Below are 16,407 nucleotides of genomic sequence, written 5' to 3'. Positions count from 1 at the left end.
ACTGTGTGATAAAACAGTATCAAATCTTCTCACCAGAGATGCCCCAGGCATGAATCCAAGGGGTGAGCCAGCTCCAAATGAATGAATGAATGAATGAATGAATGAATGAATGAAAGAAAGAAAGATTAGGTAGACAAGGGCACAGAGGTGGAGTTCCAAGCAGGAAAAGGCCTTCGAGAAGAAGTTCTGTTTCTCAAGGGTTTTGGTGGGCAGTAAACTATCTCAGCATTTTTACTACCTTGCTGCATTGGGCGACTGGGAGGCCCGGTTTGGCAGGGGCAGGGGAGGTGTGGATTTAAACATTCTAGGAAAAAGTTCTAGAAGCAGCAATCTTCTTCTCAAGGACAACAAAGACGCCATTATCTGTGGTGGCCAACTGGCTCTGGGTAGTTTGACAGACCCACGTCCTACACAATTAAGAGAGCCAATGGCTAAGGCATAGCTGGAAGAACGGATTTCCTGTTTATGTTCTGTGGGAACGCCCCTTTTTAGATTTTAAACATGAAGAGAAAGCAAGTCAGGTGTTCTATGATGTGTGGTGAGAGAGGGGAGGCAACACGGTCGAATGTCTTCTGAATACGAGAGAGGGCCAGGTGAGGTCTGGGGGCACCTCAGCTGGTTCCGGGAGATGTTCCAAGCGTGGGGTTAACAATCTATAATTTATGAGACCACAGCCCATTTTGTTACTGTTTACACTAAAGAGGCTTTCTTATTATGTGACTCTTTAAAATGTTGATTTCCTTGGTAATAGGCCAAAATATATGTCTCAGATTGATTTTTGAGGCCATGAGGATGTTTTTTAGATTTACTTTGAGAAATCTGTGAAATTTCAAGACAAATGAACAGATTCTACAGAGTGTCTGTACTCTAAATACTACTAAGAAATATAATAAGAAAAGTATAATTTTTTTTGTTTGCACATCGTTGTGCTTGAGCTGTTCAAAGCCATTGCTTTAAGGGGGGCCACCAGATAAGAGACCCAGCAGACCATCTAGTCAGCCCTCTGGGGGTCAGAGAAATCCCGACCGCTTCTGGCAACCGTGCTGCACATCGTGTTCCAGAGCCAGCTGTCTGATGGTCTTCAAAGCCAAGGTCTCTTTCGGGAGGGTTTCTGAAAGCTCATCTTTCAAACCAAGCCTGAGGAAACAAGCTCTGCAGATGTTCTGTTCAGGATGTGTGGTATCCTAGGATGCCTTTGCTTAAAATGTGCCATTGAGTTCCTCATTCTTCTCCTGGATTACCTGTCTGCTATGGGTCTTTCTGATTTCCTTAGAATTGATTTAAGTCACTTTGAGTTTGCATATCAATTCTTTTGAAATTGTGCTTCAAAGAAAAATATCAGTTATATTGAGCTAAATGCCCATCTCTTTTTGTTCATCTGATTAGATACATTTCTGTATGATACAACTCTAAGATTTTACTGCACATCATTTTTTATATATGACTTCTAAATAGCTAAAATTACCCAGGTCCTTCAAGTGCTACACTCGTTAACAGCTTAGATATGGCAGGTGACATTTAAGTTGATATATAGTATAAGAGTTCTGTGCTTAAAGCGACTACATTTAGCAGCACCAAGATTCTATAAAAAATGATCAGCTATCTGTTTGCTCATCATGATCACTCCCCCATATGATTACTTTCTTTCTTACTTGTGAAATATTTGCTTCTGATATTAAATGAGTATGAGGTGGAAAAATGAACTAAAATATGACACAGATTAGTTACAATATTTTTCCATAATGTCACTCCATTTAGACTCAGAGTTCAACTTCCGGAAGACAAAAAATGATGAACAGTTCAGAGTCAAGAAAGTAGTTCAAAAAATGGGCGATTTAGTTTGAGATAGTTGGTAGAAAAACTTTCATTACTTGTCTAATTCTTGAAATCTCCAGATTCTGACTAGTGTGAGTGCTATTTCCTTATCTGTTGAGAGCTGACATTATCTGTCTGAGTGCCCCATCCAGGCAACACTTGGGATCAGTGGTCATGCAGGTCTCATGTCATGGTCACTGTGACTTCCTTTCTTTAGCTCTGACTGCTTCCTTCTACTGTGGCCAAAGCCTTCTTGAATGCAGAGCTGAAAATCGGAAGAAAAAGCAACTCTCTGTGATGACTCACACTCTTCCTCTGTTCTTCTGCAAGGGGGCAGCCCTGCTAGTGTGGCCGGGGGGATGTGTGCATGTGTGTGTATACATGTATGCATGTGTGCACACCGCTGCATAGGTGAGTGTGCGCACACATGCATAAGCGTGCGTGTGCACATGTGAGATGGTGAGAGAGGACACGTATCCGGAGGGCACGGGCGCCGACACTGTGTGTGTGTGAGGGTCCCGGAGCAGATGCTCCCAAACTCAGCAGCAGGCAGACGGGGTGGGTCTGAGAGTGTGAAAGACGCGTCTACCCCGGAGCAGGGCATCTGCAGGAAGCCGGCCCTGGGAAATCTGCTGCAGATCCCTGCGAAGACGGCTGTGACTCAGGCTGCTTTGTTTATTTTTTTGTGCCACAAGAAGTAAAGTAAACTAGGTTAGAAAAACACATTATATTGCATGTTGAGATTTTCTCATGGATAATCCATGCCTCTTCTCGTTCACGTGTGGTTACTACAAAGAATTTGAGAAGCTACGCAAATGTTCAGCAGGGATTCCTTCCATCCACGTCCTTGGCTGTGCTACTTTATATTCAGGTTGTTCTACAGTTCAAACAAAAGTTCAAGACTGGCTCTTTATTGGGCATATCTCAGCAAGGCACTAGCTTTTCATTACAAAACAACTGTCCACTTCTAGCAAAGTATCCTCAGTTCCGAAGCCAAGTCTAAGAAACAATTTGTCCAACGTTTGACTGGATTCCAGGGGAAAGAGACGCACATATAGCCCCACAAGTTTTATGTTATAAACAAAAAAGGAGGTTTAGCTCAAGATGTTTCTGTAGAGTCATAAATGTATTGGTTCACATGCGTACAGTGTTTAAAATTCTAATCTTACAAAAACTTACAGGAATTCCGTCAGCACCAGGGAATCCAGAAACGCCTCTTGCTCCCTATAAAAAAGGCAAACAAACTTAGTGGAGGTCAGTACACCCACTGCCCTCTATAAAATGAGCGGAAGTACCATGTTTTCCATACCACGTCGCCTTTCGGTCCTGTGATCCCGGGAGCACCTCTTTCACCCTTGTCACCTTTGCGGCCCTGCAGTCCTGGGAATCCTTGCAGTCCTGGGGGCCCGGTGTATCCCTGGGGGCCCACCGGCCCTGGCTGACCCTGTAGAAACAACACACATTCAATTTCCACAATTAATAGCAATGAATGAGCACTTTCAGTCATATTGCTTTAGAAAACACACTTTTATTCTTAAAGAGCTATAATCTTCAGAGAACATTATATGTAACTACCACCTTCTGCACCATAACCACAAAGTGACTTCTGGCAAAGAAAGAATTCATGGAGCTAAAAGAAAAAAACTATTAAATATAAGAGAAAATGATCCTAAATTACTAAAGTGACGCCACTGTGAAATGATAATATTGGGCTGGAAAGAATCAACTTGGTTTTTTAAAAATGTCCTTTTCTTAAATAAAAAAAAGTTCCAAACAAATTTCTAAGATTTTTTAAATCTCTACCTTAACATAATGCATACAATAGTTATGGGATGATACTCAAAAGAATTGAAAGCAGAGACTTAAACAGATTATTTCTACATCCATATTCACCGCAGCATTTTTACAATAGCTAAGAGGTGGGAGCCAAGTGTCCATCGATGGATCAATGGAAAAACAAAATGTGGGTCATCCATGTGATGAAATATTATTCACCTTAGAAGGAAGTTCTGACACACGTCACAACACGAATGGAGCTTGAGGACCTTACACGAAGTGACATAAGCCAGTCAGAAAAGGACGAGCACTGTGTGGTTCCTCTTCCACGAGGCTCCTGGAGCGGTCACACCCGGACAGGGAGGGGAGGGGGACTGTGGTCCAAGGCAGACAGCCCTGCCCTTGGACTCTTGATGCCCCAGGCTCATGCTAGTTAGCTTCTAGTCAGGAGTCTCAGTATGCTACATTTGTTACAAATTTGGGGACAAAATATGCTTTGATTCTGATTTTTATGACTTTCCCAGTTGTGCTCATTTTTGTTCTGTTTGTGTCTCTGTGAGAATATAGCCGTCTTGTGATTATATACCATGCCCCTAAGCCCCATGTTCCCTCATCATGATGAGGCTTGTCTGTGTTTACAGGGCGCGTCCTTTGGGGGATAAAATGTTCCTCATTAGTACTGTCATTTTTTCTGTCCATAAACTAAATCTCTCTCCAGGGGACTAGTGAATGGAGCCAACTAAGGGGAACATCCACTACTCATCAAAACGAAATCTGTGTGTCTGAATGATGACAAAGCCACATTCTTGTCTTGGACTGGTGAACCTTTCTTCGGCTCTCTTTCACGGGGAACGTGACTGACGCCATCACGGACTCCTTTTCCTTCCATCATCAGGGAACTTCTTTTTAACCATAAAGTCTCGGCTGGGAAGTCTGACTTTGGGAAGAAAACTCCAGTCTTTCCTTTTCTGGAGCAAGTTGTTACTTTTTTCTTTTAATGGAGGTGAAATTCCCATCACATAAAACTGAACATTTTTAAAGTGGCTCCCAGTACGTTCACAATGTCCCCTCTCTAGGTCCAAAACATCTCGTCATCCCCAGAGGAAACCTCGCACCCACCGCGCAGTCACTCTCCATTCCTCCCCACCCCCAGGCTGCGAGCCACCCGTCTGCTTTGGGGTTTCTCCCTTCTTGGTATTTCATGTCAATGAAATTACATGCATGATAATGTGACCCTTTTTTGTCTGGCTTCTTTCATTTAACAGCATTAACTTTGAAGTCCATCCGTATCCTGTGTGATCATGTCTCAGTACCTCATCCATCGTCAGAGCTGAGTGACATGCCAGTGGATGGCAGACCGTGGTCTGTTTGTCTGGCTGTGAATGGTGCTGTGAAGGTGCTTGAGCGTGTCCCCCACTGAAGTCTTTGTTTTTTTTCGGGTTCATTCTTAGCAGTGGAATCGCCGAGTCCTACGGTAATTCCATGTTCATCTTTCTGAGAGAATGCCATACTGTTTTTCATAATTTTGCATTCCCACCAACAGTGGGAGGGCGCCAGATTTTTCTACATTCCTGCCAACAACTGTTATTTTCCATTAAAAAAATTACAGCCGTTCTGGTGGAAGTGAAGTCGGTGTCACTCTAAAGAGTCATCCTGAGCTTCTGACAGATGGAACATTTCCCAAAATTCCACCCAGCTTCCGTCCTGGGGAAGGGCCAGGAGGAGCTGGAGAGAATCCGAATCAGAGCCCGGCCCTCGGGGACTGAACTGTCACTCCTGCCCGCAGTTCAAACCCTGTGTGGCTGAGACGGAATGGACGTTTTTGTCCCAGTGCGATGACCTTCGAATGCATGTTTCAGTGATCAGGACGTGAGACTGTTCCCTCGGATGTCCTGCCCATGCTGGCACCTCGTGTGTTTGTTTGTAAGGAGCAGTTGGGACTATCGGGTTGATGAAAAGGGTTTCCCTCTGTGCTAATTAATCATCATCATCAATTTCCATCCTCAGTTGAAAAGTCCCATTTGGAAAAGTTATTTCCATCTCTTCCTTTCCTTTTGTAATAAGTGATGTTAAAAATAAAAATTAGCCCAGAAAAAACAGGACTACAGTTTAAATGTTTTTATATAAATCTCAAAAGCTGCTGGATCACTAAATCTCCTAAAATTCCTGCAATATACTTAACAAAAGAATTTCTACAAAATATTTCTTAAAAGCCAACAGACCATACGCTATGCCCTGTCCTCACCAGAGAATCTGATTTACAGTCATGTATCACTTCCTAGGAAACAGGATATTGGAAAGCACCACTTAATTGTGTAACCTCTGTGGTGAAGCACTGTTACATGTCTCAAGATATTGTATATCTTATTTCCTTAATTTTGTAACCATGACAAATGCATAGAGCAGGCACCTCTCCCATTTGTGAGAGGGGACAATGGGGGCTTGGGAAGGTTTGGTGGGAAGAATGGACTGTTAATGCAGTTAGGCCTGGGGAGTGGGCTGACTCTGAAGCCTTCCACCTTCCATTTAACTTCTTGCTCAGGTGAGGTCTGTGAGCTACATCAGCCACCAGAGAGTGTGTGAGTAACGCAGAGCCTCAGGCCTGGCCCAGACCTTCTGACCTGCATTGCACATGATCCTCAGGGGGTTTCTTAGTACAGTGACATTTGAGAATCACTGCACGACCCCACCCTCCTTCCCCTTCTGATGTTCCTATGAGAGGACACAGGTATCTTTTAAAAAGAAAAATCTCTTACGCACGAAGTTGCATATCAGAAGAAAGTTCGGACTCACTGAGTCAGAGGGAAATCTAATATTTATGTTTGTTAAATGCTATTTCTAAGTCAATTTTCCTGGGTCTTATGCTCCAGTGATATCTGCAGCAAGACAGAATGCACTTTGGTCACTGATAGAGTGGATGGTGGCACAACACCTCTTCCCTTTCGAAATCACTTCTGCAGTATCTGTGGGATGTCTGGGGTCAGTTTTGGAAGCTGAAGTCTGAAAAAAGTGGATAGAATGAGTCCAGACTTGACTACACATTGCTTAAATACCACGACTGTAGAGAGAATGCACTTCAAGTCCTGTGACACTCACTAAGCTTTCATGAATTTGGAATTTCCATTTCTGTAAAAGGGGCAGCTAGGGTGTGTGCACGTGCAGAAAAACTCTGCAACATCAGACTCTAAAGGTAGAAGATCAGTGATTACTCAGGGCCCCAAGCTGTTTCACATCTGTGCAACTCCAAGGTGGTACCTGTTTACATTCATAGTTTAGTGCCCTTAAAACTCGCCTTGGGTAAGGAAGTAAGAAGAGCTTCATGTACCAGGAAGGATAAAGAGAGATGTTTCCAAGGATAAAATACTTCATTGCATATCAGGATTTTTAATCTACAGTACAGTATTTTCCTGGTAGAATAAGAATAAGCTTTTTATGAGTTACTGGCTAACATCTGAATACTAGGAAATCCCTTCTCCTTCCTGAGTTTACTCTTCCTGTCTTGAGAGGCTTTTGTGGGCACCGGGCGCCCCACCAGACACCCCATATCCTCTGTAATCTCCTGGGGGGCCCCTCCCTTCCTCGGCTGTTGACGACACGTCCCAGGCCTTCCCGGCCTTCTGATGCTGCAGTTCCTGGTGGCTCTCAGGGAATTCCAGCCCAACTCCCAGCTTATCCTGAGCGCTGTTCACATACATTTACGTATTTGAAAATACGTAAAATGGCCCCGAAGGCAGGAAGGGCTAGTTTTTTAGGATTCAGGAAGACAACCCCTTCATCTGAAATTTAGAACTAGTCACGGTTCCTAGGGATGATCATTAGCATTTGTGGGCAATTTTTTGATCCCCCTGGTAGGTACCATATTCCAAGCTAATATGTGAAGGTTGTATTTGAACAGGATATTACACATGTAATAAGTATCAGTAAATAATGGGTGACTGTTCTGTGCAAATCAGACAGAGCTGATGTTAAATCTGCCACATGCTACCTATGGCTTCTTATTTAATACATAACAAAACATCAGCCCTGTCCTGGGCACTATTCCAAATTAAGGAATCTATTTTTATGAGGCAAAATTATATGGGCTCTCGGAATTCTAGCTTTTTAAAATTACCACACACAGATTGTAGGGCTAGTGTCTCTGTAAAGGAAATGACATCCATATGTACAGAAAACAGCCTTGACCCTGCCTCTCCCCATTACAAACATTTAGTCAAAGTGGATCACAGACCTACATGTAAGAGCTACCACTATAATACTTCTAAAGGAAAATGCAGGGAAGAGTCTTTATGACTCTGGGTTGGCAAAGACACAAAAATCACAAACCATAAAATGTTTGATATTCAAAAGATACTGTTAAACATAAGGGAAGGCTACAGACTGGGAGAAATATTTACAAAAACACATACCCGATAAATGATCAATAAGGGAATGAACAACCCAACTGAAAAAAAAATGGGCAAAAGACTGAAACTGACCCTTCACCAAAGAAGGTGTACACACGGAAAGTAAGCCTATGAAAAGATGCTGAACACCATCAGTCGCCAGGGAAAGTGGCCCAGACCCACAGTCAGATACCACTGCAGCCTGCTAGAACGGCTCACACGCAGACAGCAGCGGGAGCACCGGGGCTGCAGGACGCAGAGGGGGTGCTCTCCCTGCTGTGGGACGCGAAGTGGGGCGTCCCCCGTGGAAGTTCGCAGAGTGGTAGTTCTGTGGTAGAAACTGGAAGTTCGCAGTTTCTTACAGAGTGAAACATATGCCTCCTACGAGACACGCAGGTAAGTGGTCACAGTGGTTTGATTTATTTCAATGAAAAACTGGGAACCACTTGCATGTCCATCGGCAGATGAGGGAATGAACAAACCGGCACTTCCATAAAGTGAAATGCCAGCCAGCAGTAGAAAGGAAGGAACTGTCTGTTGTGTGCATCGAGGAAGAATCTCAAAGGTGTCCCTCATTATGCAGCCAGGCACAAAGGCTCCTGTCCTAATTTATATGCTATTATGCCACCACCCTATTTAAAGGACATTCTAGAAAAGGGTTAACAAGGAACAGAAAACAGGTTGGTGGTGCCAGGTGTGGGCCAGAGGGAGGTGAGCGACTGAAAGGGGCACGAGGAAACTGCAGGGGGCATGGACTTGTTTCACACCACGATTTGGGTGGTGCTTAACGGCTGCAGACATTTGTCGATAGTCATTGAGTTGAAAGTAAATTATGGCTCAATAAGCTTGACTTAAAAACAGAAAACCACCAAAGGGGTCTGGTGAAGGCAGCGATTAAGAGAATCCCTGAAGTTCACAGGCATATTGGCCATGCCCAGATCCTACATTTGTATCAGTGAATGTATGAGACAGATAACATTTAGAGAAGAAACCCGAGTGGATATTTTAAAAATTAAATTTTTTTTAGTCAAATATTAAAACAAGTGTCTGCCAGAGAAGTGAACAAACCTGAAGAAATGGAGACCTAGCTCTCCTTGCCTGGAATCTCGTCCGCGTGAGTGTGGTGCTGAGAGGAGTTAGACCGGTCCAGCGCACAGCCCGCCGAGCGGCAGAGCTGCAGGTGAGCCCGGACCAATCAGATGCACGAGTGGAAAAGAAGCCTAAGACGTCACTAGTTTCCATTACGCATGATTTTCATACAAAACAAAAAGCAGCAGGTGTCATCTCTAATTCTCAGACGTTGTGTATGGTTTTATCTGAAATGATTTGACTCAGGCAGATTCACATTTCAAAGCAGAGAGAAGTGTGTCATCTTGCGTCCTCCACCCATAGGACCAGTAAGTCTGAAAACCTTTGCTCCTTATTATGAAAGCAGGCAGCACATGGGCAGTCAGTCCCACCCCGTGGCTTTTAGACGAATGCGAGGCCAAGCTTTTCATAGGTTGGATGTGATTTTGCTTGGCTTATGTTGGAAAAGTTGATTTTCTGGGAAAGCCTTTAATTGCCTCTGTGCTTGCAGCAATAAATACATTTCTTTTGCTTAAATGTGAACTGTTGCCTAACAGACTGACTTATTTCCTAAGCCTTCTGTCCTCCAACAAGACAGGGACTTGAGTGCGGATGAGCCAGGCCCCTGGGAGCACAGGTCGCTGGGGAGGAATGGGCTGGAAACAGCAGACTCTGGGGCCACAGGAAGCACACAGAGACTCTGGTTGTCAGGCCTCCCATTAAGTACGAGACACTCTGACTTAGGAGCTATCAACATGGAATGCAATATCAACGACCAACGATCCACAACATCAACGATCGTCACCAAATAACCTTTCTGTTATAGGAGATAACAGCACAGGGTGGCTTTGGGCTGTACTTATGCGATTAGAGAGTGACAACTCTAATAGGCAGCAACTTTTTGAGTTACCCAAACCATAAAGCTACAGGTAATTAAAATAGCTGTCCGTATTTACGGTCTCAGTTACAGACTATTAATTTTCATCAGTCAACTGCACGTGCCAATATTTTACTAGTATTCTTAGGTCATGCTCTTAGGTTACATTCAAGTGCAATGTGACTCACCACAGACTGTATGTTCTAACTGGTCTGTGTTTCTGTCATTGCCCAGTGGGGAGTTCTGTATATAGCAATCGCCCAGCATACTGGGGAATCTGCCTACAGATGGGAGGAGCGAGAGGAAGTGTCGTGAGCACGGCCTTCCAAATATTAGCTTCCCTGTTGTTATTGTCAACCAGGTTGGCAGTCTTTGCGAGTGACATTTTTGCATCTGTGGCACAGACCAGGAACAGAACCAACAGTTATATCTATTTTGCATCTAGACTAAACATAGTCACAGGAAAGAAAAATATTCTTGAGGTTGGCATTATATGCAGTTGGTCTGTTATGAAAAAAAAATTGGCCAACAAAGAACAAAAGGTTAAGAACAAGAGAGGGTTTTGACTTGGCTGTGGTACACTGATTTTTTTTCCTTTTGATCTTTGTTTGAAATGTTTCTGGATAGGACAAGTTTCAAATAGAGCTCCAAATTCTCTGTCATTAGAAAAGGTGTGACTACCACTCTCCTCCTCTCCCTTCTCTCCCTCCTTGCTTGGCTTTCACTTACTTATCTGTTGTTTTATATTAATTACAGTTACTTAGTGTTTTTCTTTTCAGTGGTTTTTATTTACTTTTAAATTTACATACAATTAACCCCACTTTTTTGTGGATAGTTCAGGTAGTTTTTAAAAGGGCTCAGAGTTGTCCAACCCTAATTCCCTGAACTGCTCTTTTGTCATCAACCCTGGTTAGTCACTGGTCTTTCTGCAGCCCTAGGGTTTTGCCTCTTCCAGACCATCATGCAATGGAATCATCCAGTATGTCATCTTTTGAGTCTGGCTTCTTTTACTCAGTGTAATGCATTTGAAATTCACCAGCCCTGTCTCTGCCCTGTTCTGTGTATGAGCAGTTTGCTCCTTTGTATCACAGGAGTGTTCTGTTGTATCCCATTAGCACAATTTGTTTACTCATTCACTTGTTGAAGAATATCTGAATTGCTTCCAGTTTTTGGAGAATGTGAACTGGGCTGTTATAAATACTCACACATGTTTGTGTGTGTATGTGCCTACGTTTTTATAAATATCCAAGAATGGGATTACTGGGTCATATGGTAAGGGTATGCTTAACTTCATTTTAAAAAGTCGCAGAACTGTTTTCCAGGCTGGCTGTTCCACTTGCATTCCTACAAGCAATGTGGGAGAGCCCAGGTGCTTGTCACCGCTTGTTGTCATAGGTTTTGGTCTCTTTGCCATTCTCTAGGTCTGTGGTGCGCATTTCTTTTTACTAGTCTCATTTCTTTTGATTAGGATGGTTTCTACATCTGCTAATCCAAGATCCAGTTTAGAGTCCAGAGTTTCCATTGATAGCATCACTATTACTGTGACTGCAACACCCTTTTCCAATGAGAACACAGTGGCACAGCCCCTGCCAGCACCCGTCACACTGTGGGCCACGACCACAGGGGTTTGCTCAGAGTCAGTGGGACTGGGACCAGAGTTTGGTCCCTCTGCTTCTGTCTATAGGGACAAACAACCCATAGTCAGCTTCTTCACAGACGTGTGAGTCTTGTTCCCAGGGTAGGAGGACCTCAGGGGGGTGAACCAGCACACACCGGACAGCAGGCCTGAAAAGTGACCTCAGAGCCACTTGCCCCAAAGGCAGGGACTTGCAAAGATGATCTTTGATAGGATCAGCATGTTACCTTGAACTTCCATAGATGTAGGGGGGGAGATAACAAAATTTCTACTATACATAAACTAAACAGAAATTCAAACCTAAGTTCTTATCTGTTGTACAGACTTCATTTTATTGTGGGTAAAAAATTATTCCCTGTTGTCATATACTGTTGTAGAAAATACATGTCTTTCTGGTACGAGAATATCACCCTTGTTCTCTAGCAAGATTCTTACAGGGAAGAGTAACAGCCATTTAAAATTAGACTAACATAATACCACTTTTCAAATGTACATCTCTGCTCTTCACCATTGATAACCCAATCCTTTCCCAAAGGCTTCATAAAATATAAGGCTTGGAAGGGACTTCGGAGAGCATCTCCAGGGGTCCTTGGATCATCAGCATTAGCCTCACTCCACGCTCATCAGCACTGAGGGAACTCAGACAACCCCCAGGCCCATGGAACCAGCTCTGTGTCTTAACAAGACCCCAGGTGACTTCTGTGTGCCTCAGAGGTGCACGAAGTCTCTCCAGAAGTGGCTCCTGTCCCAGGACTGGTCTAGGCTGGCTGTCAAAGCATTCATTATGGGGAGTTTAGGACCTCAAGAATTTTGGCCTGGCAGTTTGCGGGGAGGAGAGGAGCCTGGAAAACTATTTTTAACAAGCTCCGCAAGCAATCTGGGTGCAGAGTCAGGTTTGGGAGCCAGAGAATAATTCTGAGAAAGGACAGGTGAGGGAACAGCCCAGGGAGGTGAAGCCCCTCGCCCACAGCTCTGTGGCCCTGCCCCCGGGAGTGGCTCACAGGGCCTCTGACCACACTCCAGGCATCCCCTGGGATCGTCAGGCCTGCTCTGCACACTGAGCCGCTCTGCACGCTGAGCCGCTCTGCACGCTGAGCCGCTCTGCACGCTGAGCCTCGGAGGTTTGTGAAATGCACGGAGAGGCTTTAACATCCACTTCCCCCGGGCTCAGGGGATGGCATGAATTTCTCTGTAGTGGATGGGAACCGGAGCCCAGCAAAATGCCTTGGAACAAAATTGTCCTGTACTTTCATCATTTATATTTTTATTTCCAAAAGTTTAAAGAAGAAACCTCGTAAAGGTCAGTGGCCATATTTTGGCGACTTTAAAAACACACAGGAGTCTATGTACCCTGAAGCAGGGGCCACCTGGCTCACCCTGGTAGGCTTTGGATCTGGTGACGCCCCTCCAGCCAGTCCTTGGTGACTCCCTGGTCCTCTCCCTGGACTGGAATCCCCTACGGTTCATTTCAAAGGGAGCTGGGGCTGAGAGACCTCTGGAGCAGACAGTTGCATAGAGCATAACACAGTTTTTGGCAGTTCTTTTTATACCCTGTAGCATTTTATTTTCTGAAAAAATCATTTCATCCTCTTTAAGAAAACATGAGACATTCCCCCTTTCTAAGAGGAAACCTAACTAATCCACCCAAATCCCATGACTGTCTAAACGTAAGTCATTCCAAGTTTTAGAGAAAGAACTATGTTTTGTTCTGTCTTTTGTGAGGAGAAGCGGGAAGTGGCTTTCTAACACTAATGATCGAATAGAATCCGTGATGAGTTCAAAACAACAGATGCAGTTTTGCATTTAGGTTCAGATCAACTGGAGGAGAGAGCCCGGCTCGCAGCAGGTCGGGGCTGACAGGACAGGGGCCCATTTCCTGGGGACGGGAGCTCAGCACACAATGCCCAGAGTCTTACACTCTGACGGAGGTCCCTGTGGTTGCAGAAAGTGCCAGTGTCCACTGTCCTATCCTAGAAGACTGAGTAAGCCCTGAGAGGCAGTGGCTCCCTCTGATTTATCACTGGAGTCTATGAAACAGGGGCTTCCGTTTTAGGTTTTAGCATGACTTGCCCACTTGTGGCTTCCACACCCGTATGCTCTGCTCTGGACTAACTGAGCTCCTGACAATTGGACCAGCTTCTCTTGTACCTCAGGGCCTTTGTACATGCCTCATTGCCTGATGACTCCCAGGGGCACCAGAGGACGTTCTCCTGACCTGGGAACTAGCTCAGGTGCTGCCTCAGCTTGTTTCTGCCACAGCACTCACTGTGCCGTGTGTGGGACAGGCCTCATTTGAGCTTCTGTCTCCAGCATCCCTTGCAGGGGTGTCCAACCTTCTGGCATCTCTGGGCTGCACTGGAAGAAGAGTTGTCTTGGGCTACACACTAAATACACAAACACTAATGAAAACTGATGAGCAAAAAAGAGGTTTTAAGTAAATTTATGATTTTGTGTTGGGCCGCATTCATAGCCATCCTGGGCCGCAGGTTGGACATGCCTGCCTTACAGCCTTTGACAAATAATAACACAACCCACTGTTATGTTAAGTAAAGTACATGAATTATGGTGCTGCTGGATGTAAAAAGCCAGAGTCTTCTATTTTTAGGCCATTTTTTAATGACCATCATAACGTGCTCATGAGTTCTGAAGCTCTTCTGAACCTGCCTCACTGGACAGCACTGTGGAGGGCTGTCCCCTCTCATTCTGTCCCCTCGCCTCCCTGCTCAGTTCCTGAAGTCATCTCAAAATGTCAAAACATGTCACCGACAACCTCTGCTCTTCTCCAATCTCCGTGCTGATCTGGGGGATTTCTGACTGCTGGGTGTACCCGATGATCTGGTTTTATCTGTCTGCCTTGTCAGGGAGAATGCTTTCCAGGCCTCTGAAATGGAATCGTAAAACAGGACCACCCAGACTTGGGCAAAGGAGTGTACTTAGGCCCTATCAAAACTGTGCTTAGGATGGGATAGATAAACAAGGCATGATCTGCTGAAATCAAGAGTTAAGAAATGAGGCAAGAGTTTTGGAATGCCAGGACTCCCTTCTCCAGGAAATTCAGTTCTGGTAATATTTGAACCGAGATGTCCGAGGACAACCGTCAGCGATACGCCAGATCTGCTTAAGCCATTTACTGAAACTACTGTGACTCAGGAGGGTGAAAGGTCATGGAGAAAATGTGGGAACTACCCGACACAGGTCTTTGAAAAAGCTATAAAAGGAAGATTTTCAACGTTTTCTGAATGCCTCTGTTTTAAAATAAAACTTTGTAATTCTATCAACAACGGACACCTTCTTACTACCCTTTTATATTCTCCCCATCTGAGGAAAGTGGGGAGCAGAAGAAATACCTTGCAGTTCTTGCGGCCAACACTAGGTGACAGTCAGATGCACGCTTTGGGAACAAAGAACTCACCCCACTCAACTTCAGATTTGTCAAGTTCAAGGATTTAGCGTTTGTTTTTGGTTATGATGACACTCCTCTATGGAACAGAGGGCAGATCCCCCAGCTGTCATAGGCAACTAACCTCCCATGGGGAAAATCTGATGAAAATTTTGACTGAAAAATCCAATGGTGTCGAAAGAGCATATCAAAGTCCATTTTTCTTTTTAAAGGGTGGCTGAACTCATTCAATAATTATTTTATAACTCCATTCCCTTTTGAATTGCTCAAAGGAATATGTTCTAAGTATACATATATATGAGAACCTGTTAGACCCAGGCCCAGTGCAGAGTTCCAAGAGGTAGTGACCAATTTACTAGATTAGGTCCCTGTGTGAGATTAGGTTATAGGAGCAACTAACATTTCTCAACTACAGCACTTGCTATTTGGAGCACTTTCCAAAGTAAACTATTTAATCCTGGCAATACCTCTATGGAGTACATTCTGTTCTTATATTAGTTTTACGCGTGAAGAAACTGAGGCACAAAGAGATGTGAGTCACTCAGCTGGCTCGGTGGGGAGGGGATTCACACCCGGCTTTTCAGAACAGCTCCAGAGGGAGCTGTCACCGTCCACATGAACGTCCCTTGAGTAAAGGGATGTGACTTTGGACTCTTTAACATATCTCTTTGACTGATCTTCATGAAGCTATAATCAAGCCAGAAGCAGATGGACAAATTGACAAAAATAAACCAATGTATGCTCGGGGTTCATGGAAACCCATACAAAACAGAGCTGGCCAGCCTGCAGTGATTAGCTAAGAACCCGCTTCTCCGCTTTAAGTCAACTGCTGCTCCACTGTGGCCATTTCATGGTTTATTAATCCTCCTTCTGCTAGAAAGTGACCTAAGGCAGAGAGAGAAGGTGAAACTCAAACAAGTCAATTCTGTTACTTTTTAGCAACTCTGGTGAAAGGCATGCGGGGAAGGCCTGGGGTGTGGGGGGTGGGGCTGTAGGCTAAAATACTCAACTATCCAAACACTGGGGGAAGAGTTAGATACCTCTCATAATCCATGTTTTCTCTAGCTTCCATGAACGGACTTATTGTTGAAGAAGGATTGTGTTGGATTTCTGTAGGCTTTAGTTTTTATGGTAAAAAGATTGAATTGTTACACAGTTCCTGAATGAGGGGTTTAGCAGGATTTTTGAGAGAATACATTGTCAGGTACAGGGAAGTTTTCGGGAAATCAAGCTCACACCTCCCGGGAGAACATGTTCTCTTGGGCAGAAGGCCACTGTGGCTAACAAGGCCCGGCAGGTGAGTCGTGGCACACTAACCTTAGACGGGCACAGAGAAGTTACGTGGAAGGCGATGCACAGCCACGGCATTTCTGATGGGGGCGGAACTCTCCTGGAGAGGAGAAAATGCCTGAATGGGAGCTATTTGGTTGTGAACAAGTTAAAAGCTATAAAA

At 44.4% G+C, this 16,407-nt stretch overlaps 1 protein-coding gene across 3 annotated transcripts in view; it reads right to left on the bottom strand.

The window, feature by feature from the left end:
* The window catches only part of COL4A2 (collagen type IV alpha 2 chain), a 187,655-nt gene that overhangs the window by 72,205 nt on the left and 99,043 nt on the right, over window positions 1-16,407 (bottom strand). For all 3 annotated transcript variants that reach the window (XM_045821225.1, XM_045821224.1, XM_045821223.1), the window contains exons 5-6: window positions 3,125-3,259; window positions 2,995-3,039 (exon numbers count right to left, since the gene is read on the bottom strand). In XM_045821225.1, coding sequence (XP_045677181.1) covers window positions 2,995-3,039; window positions 3,125-3,259 — 180 coding nt within the window. The remainder of the gene's footprint in view (window positions 1-2,994; window positions 3,040-3,124; window positions 3,260-16,407) is intronic.

Source organism: Phyllostomus hastatus, unplaced genomic scaffold, assembly GCF_019186645.2.
Source record: "Phyllostomus hastatus isolate PE091 unplaced genomic scaffold, TTU_PhHast_1.1 phas_scaffold_46, whole genome shotgun sequence".
Taxonomy (NCBI): Eukaryota; Metazoa; Chordata; class Mammalia; order Chiroptera; family Phyllostomidae; genus Phyllostomus; species Phyllostomus hastatus.
The sequence above is the reverse complement of the archived record's forward strand: the minus strand, read 5'-3'. Positions and strand labels throughout refer to the sequence as shown.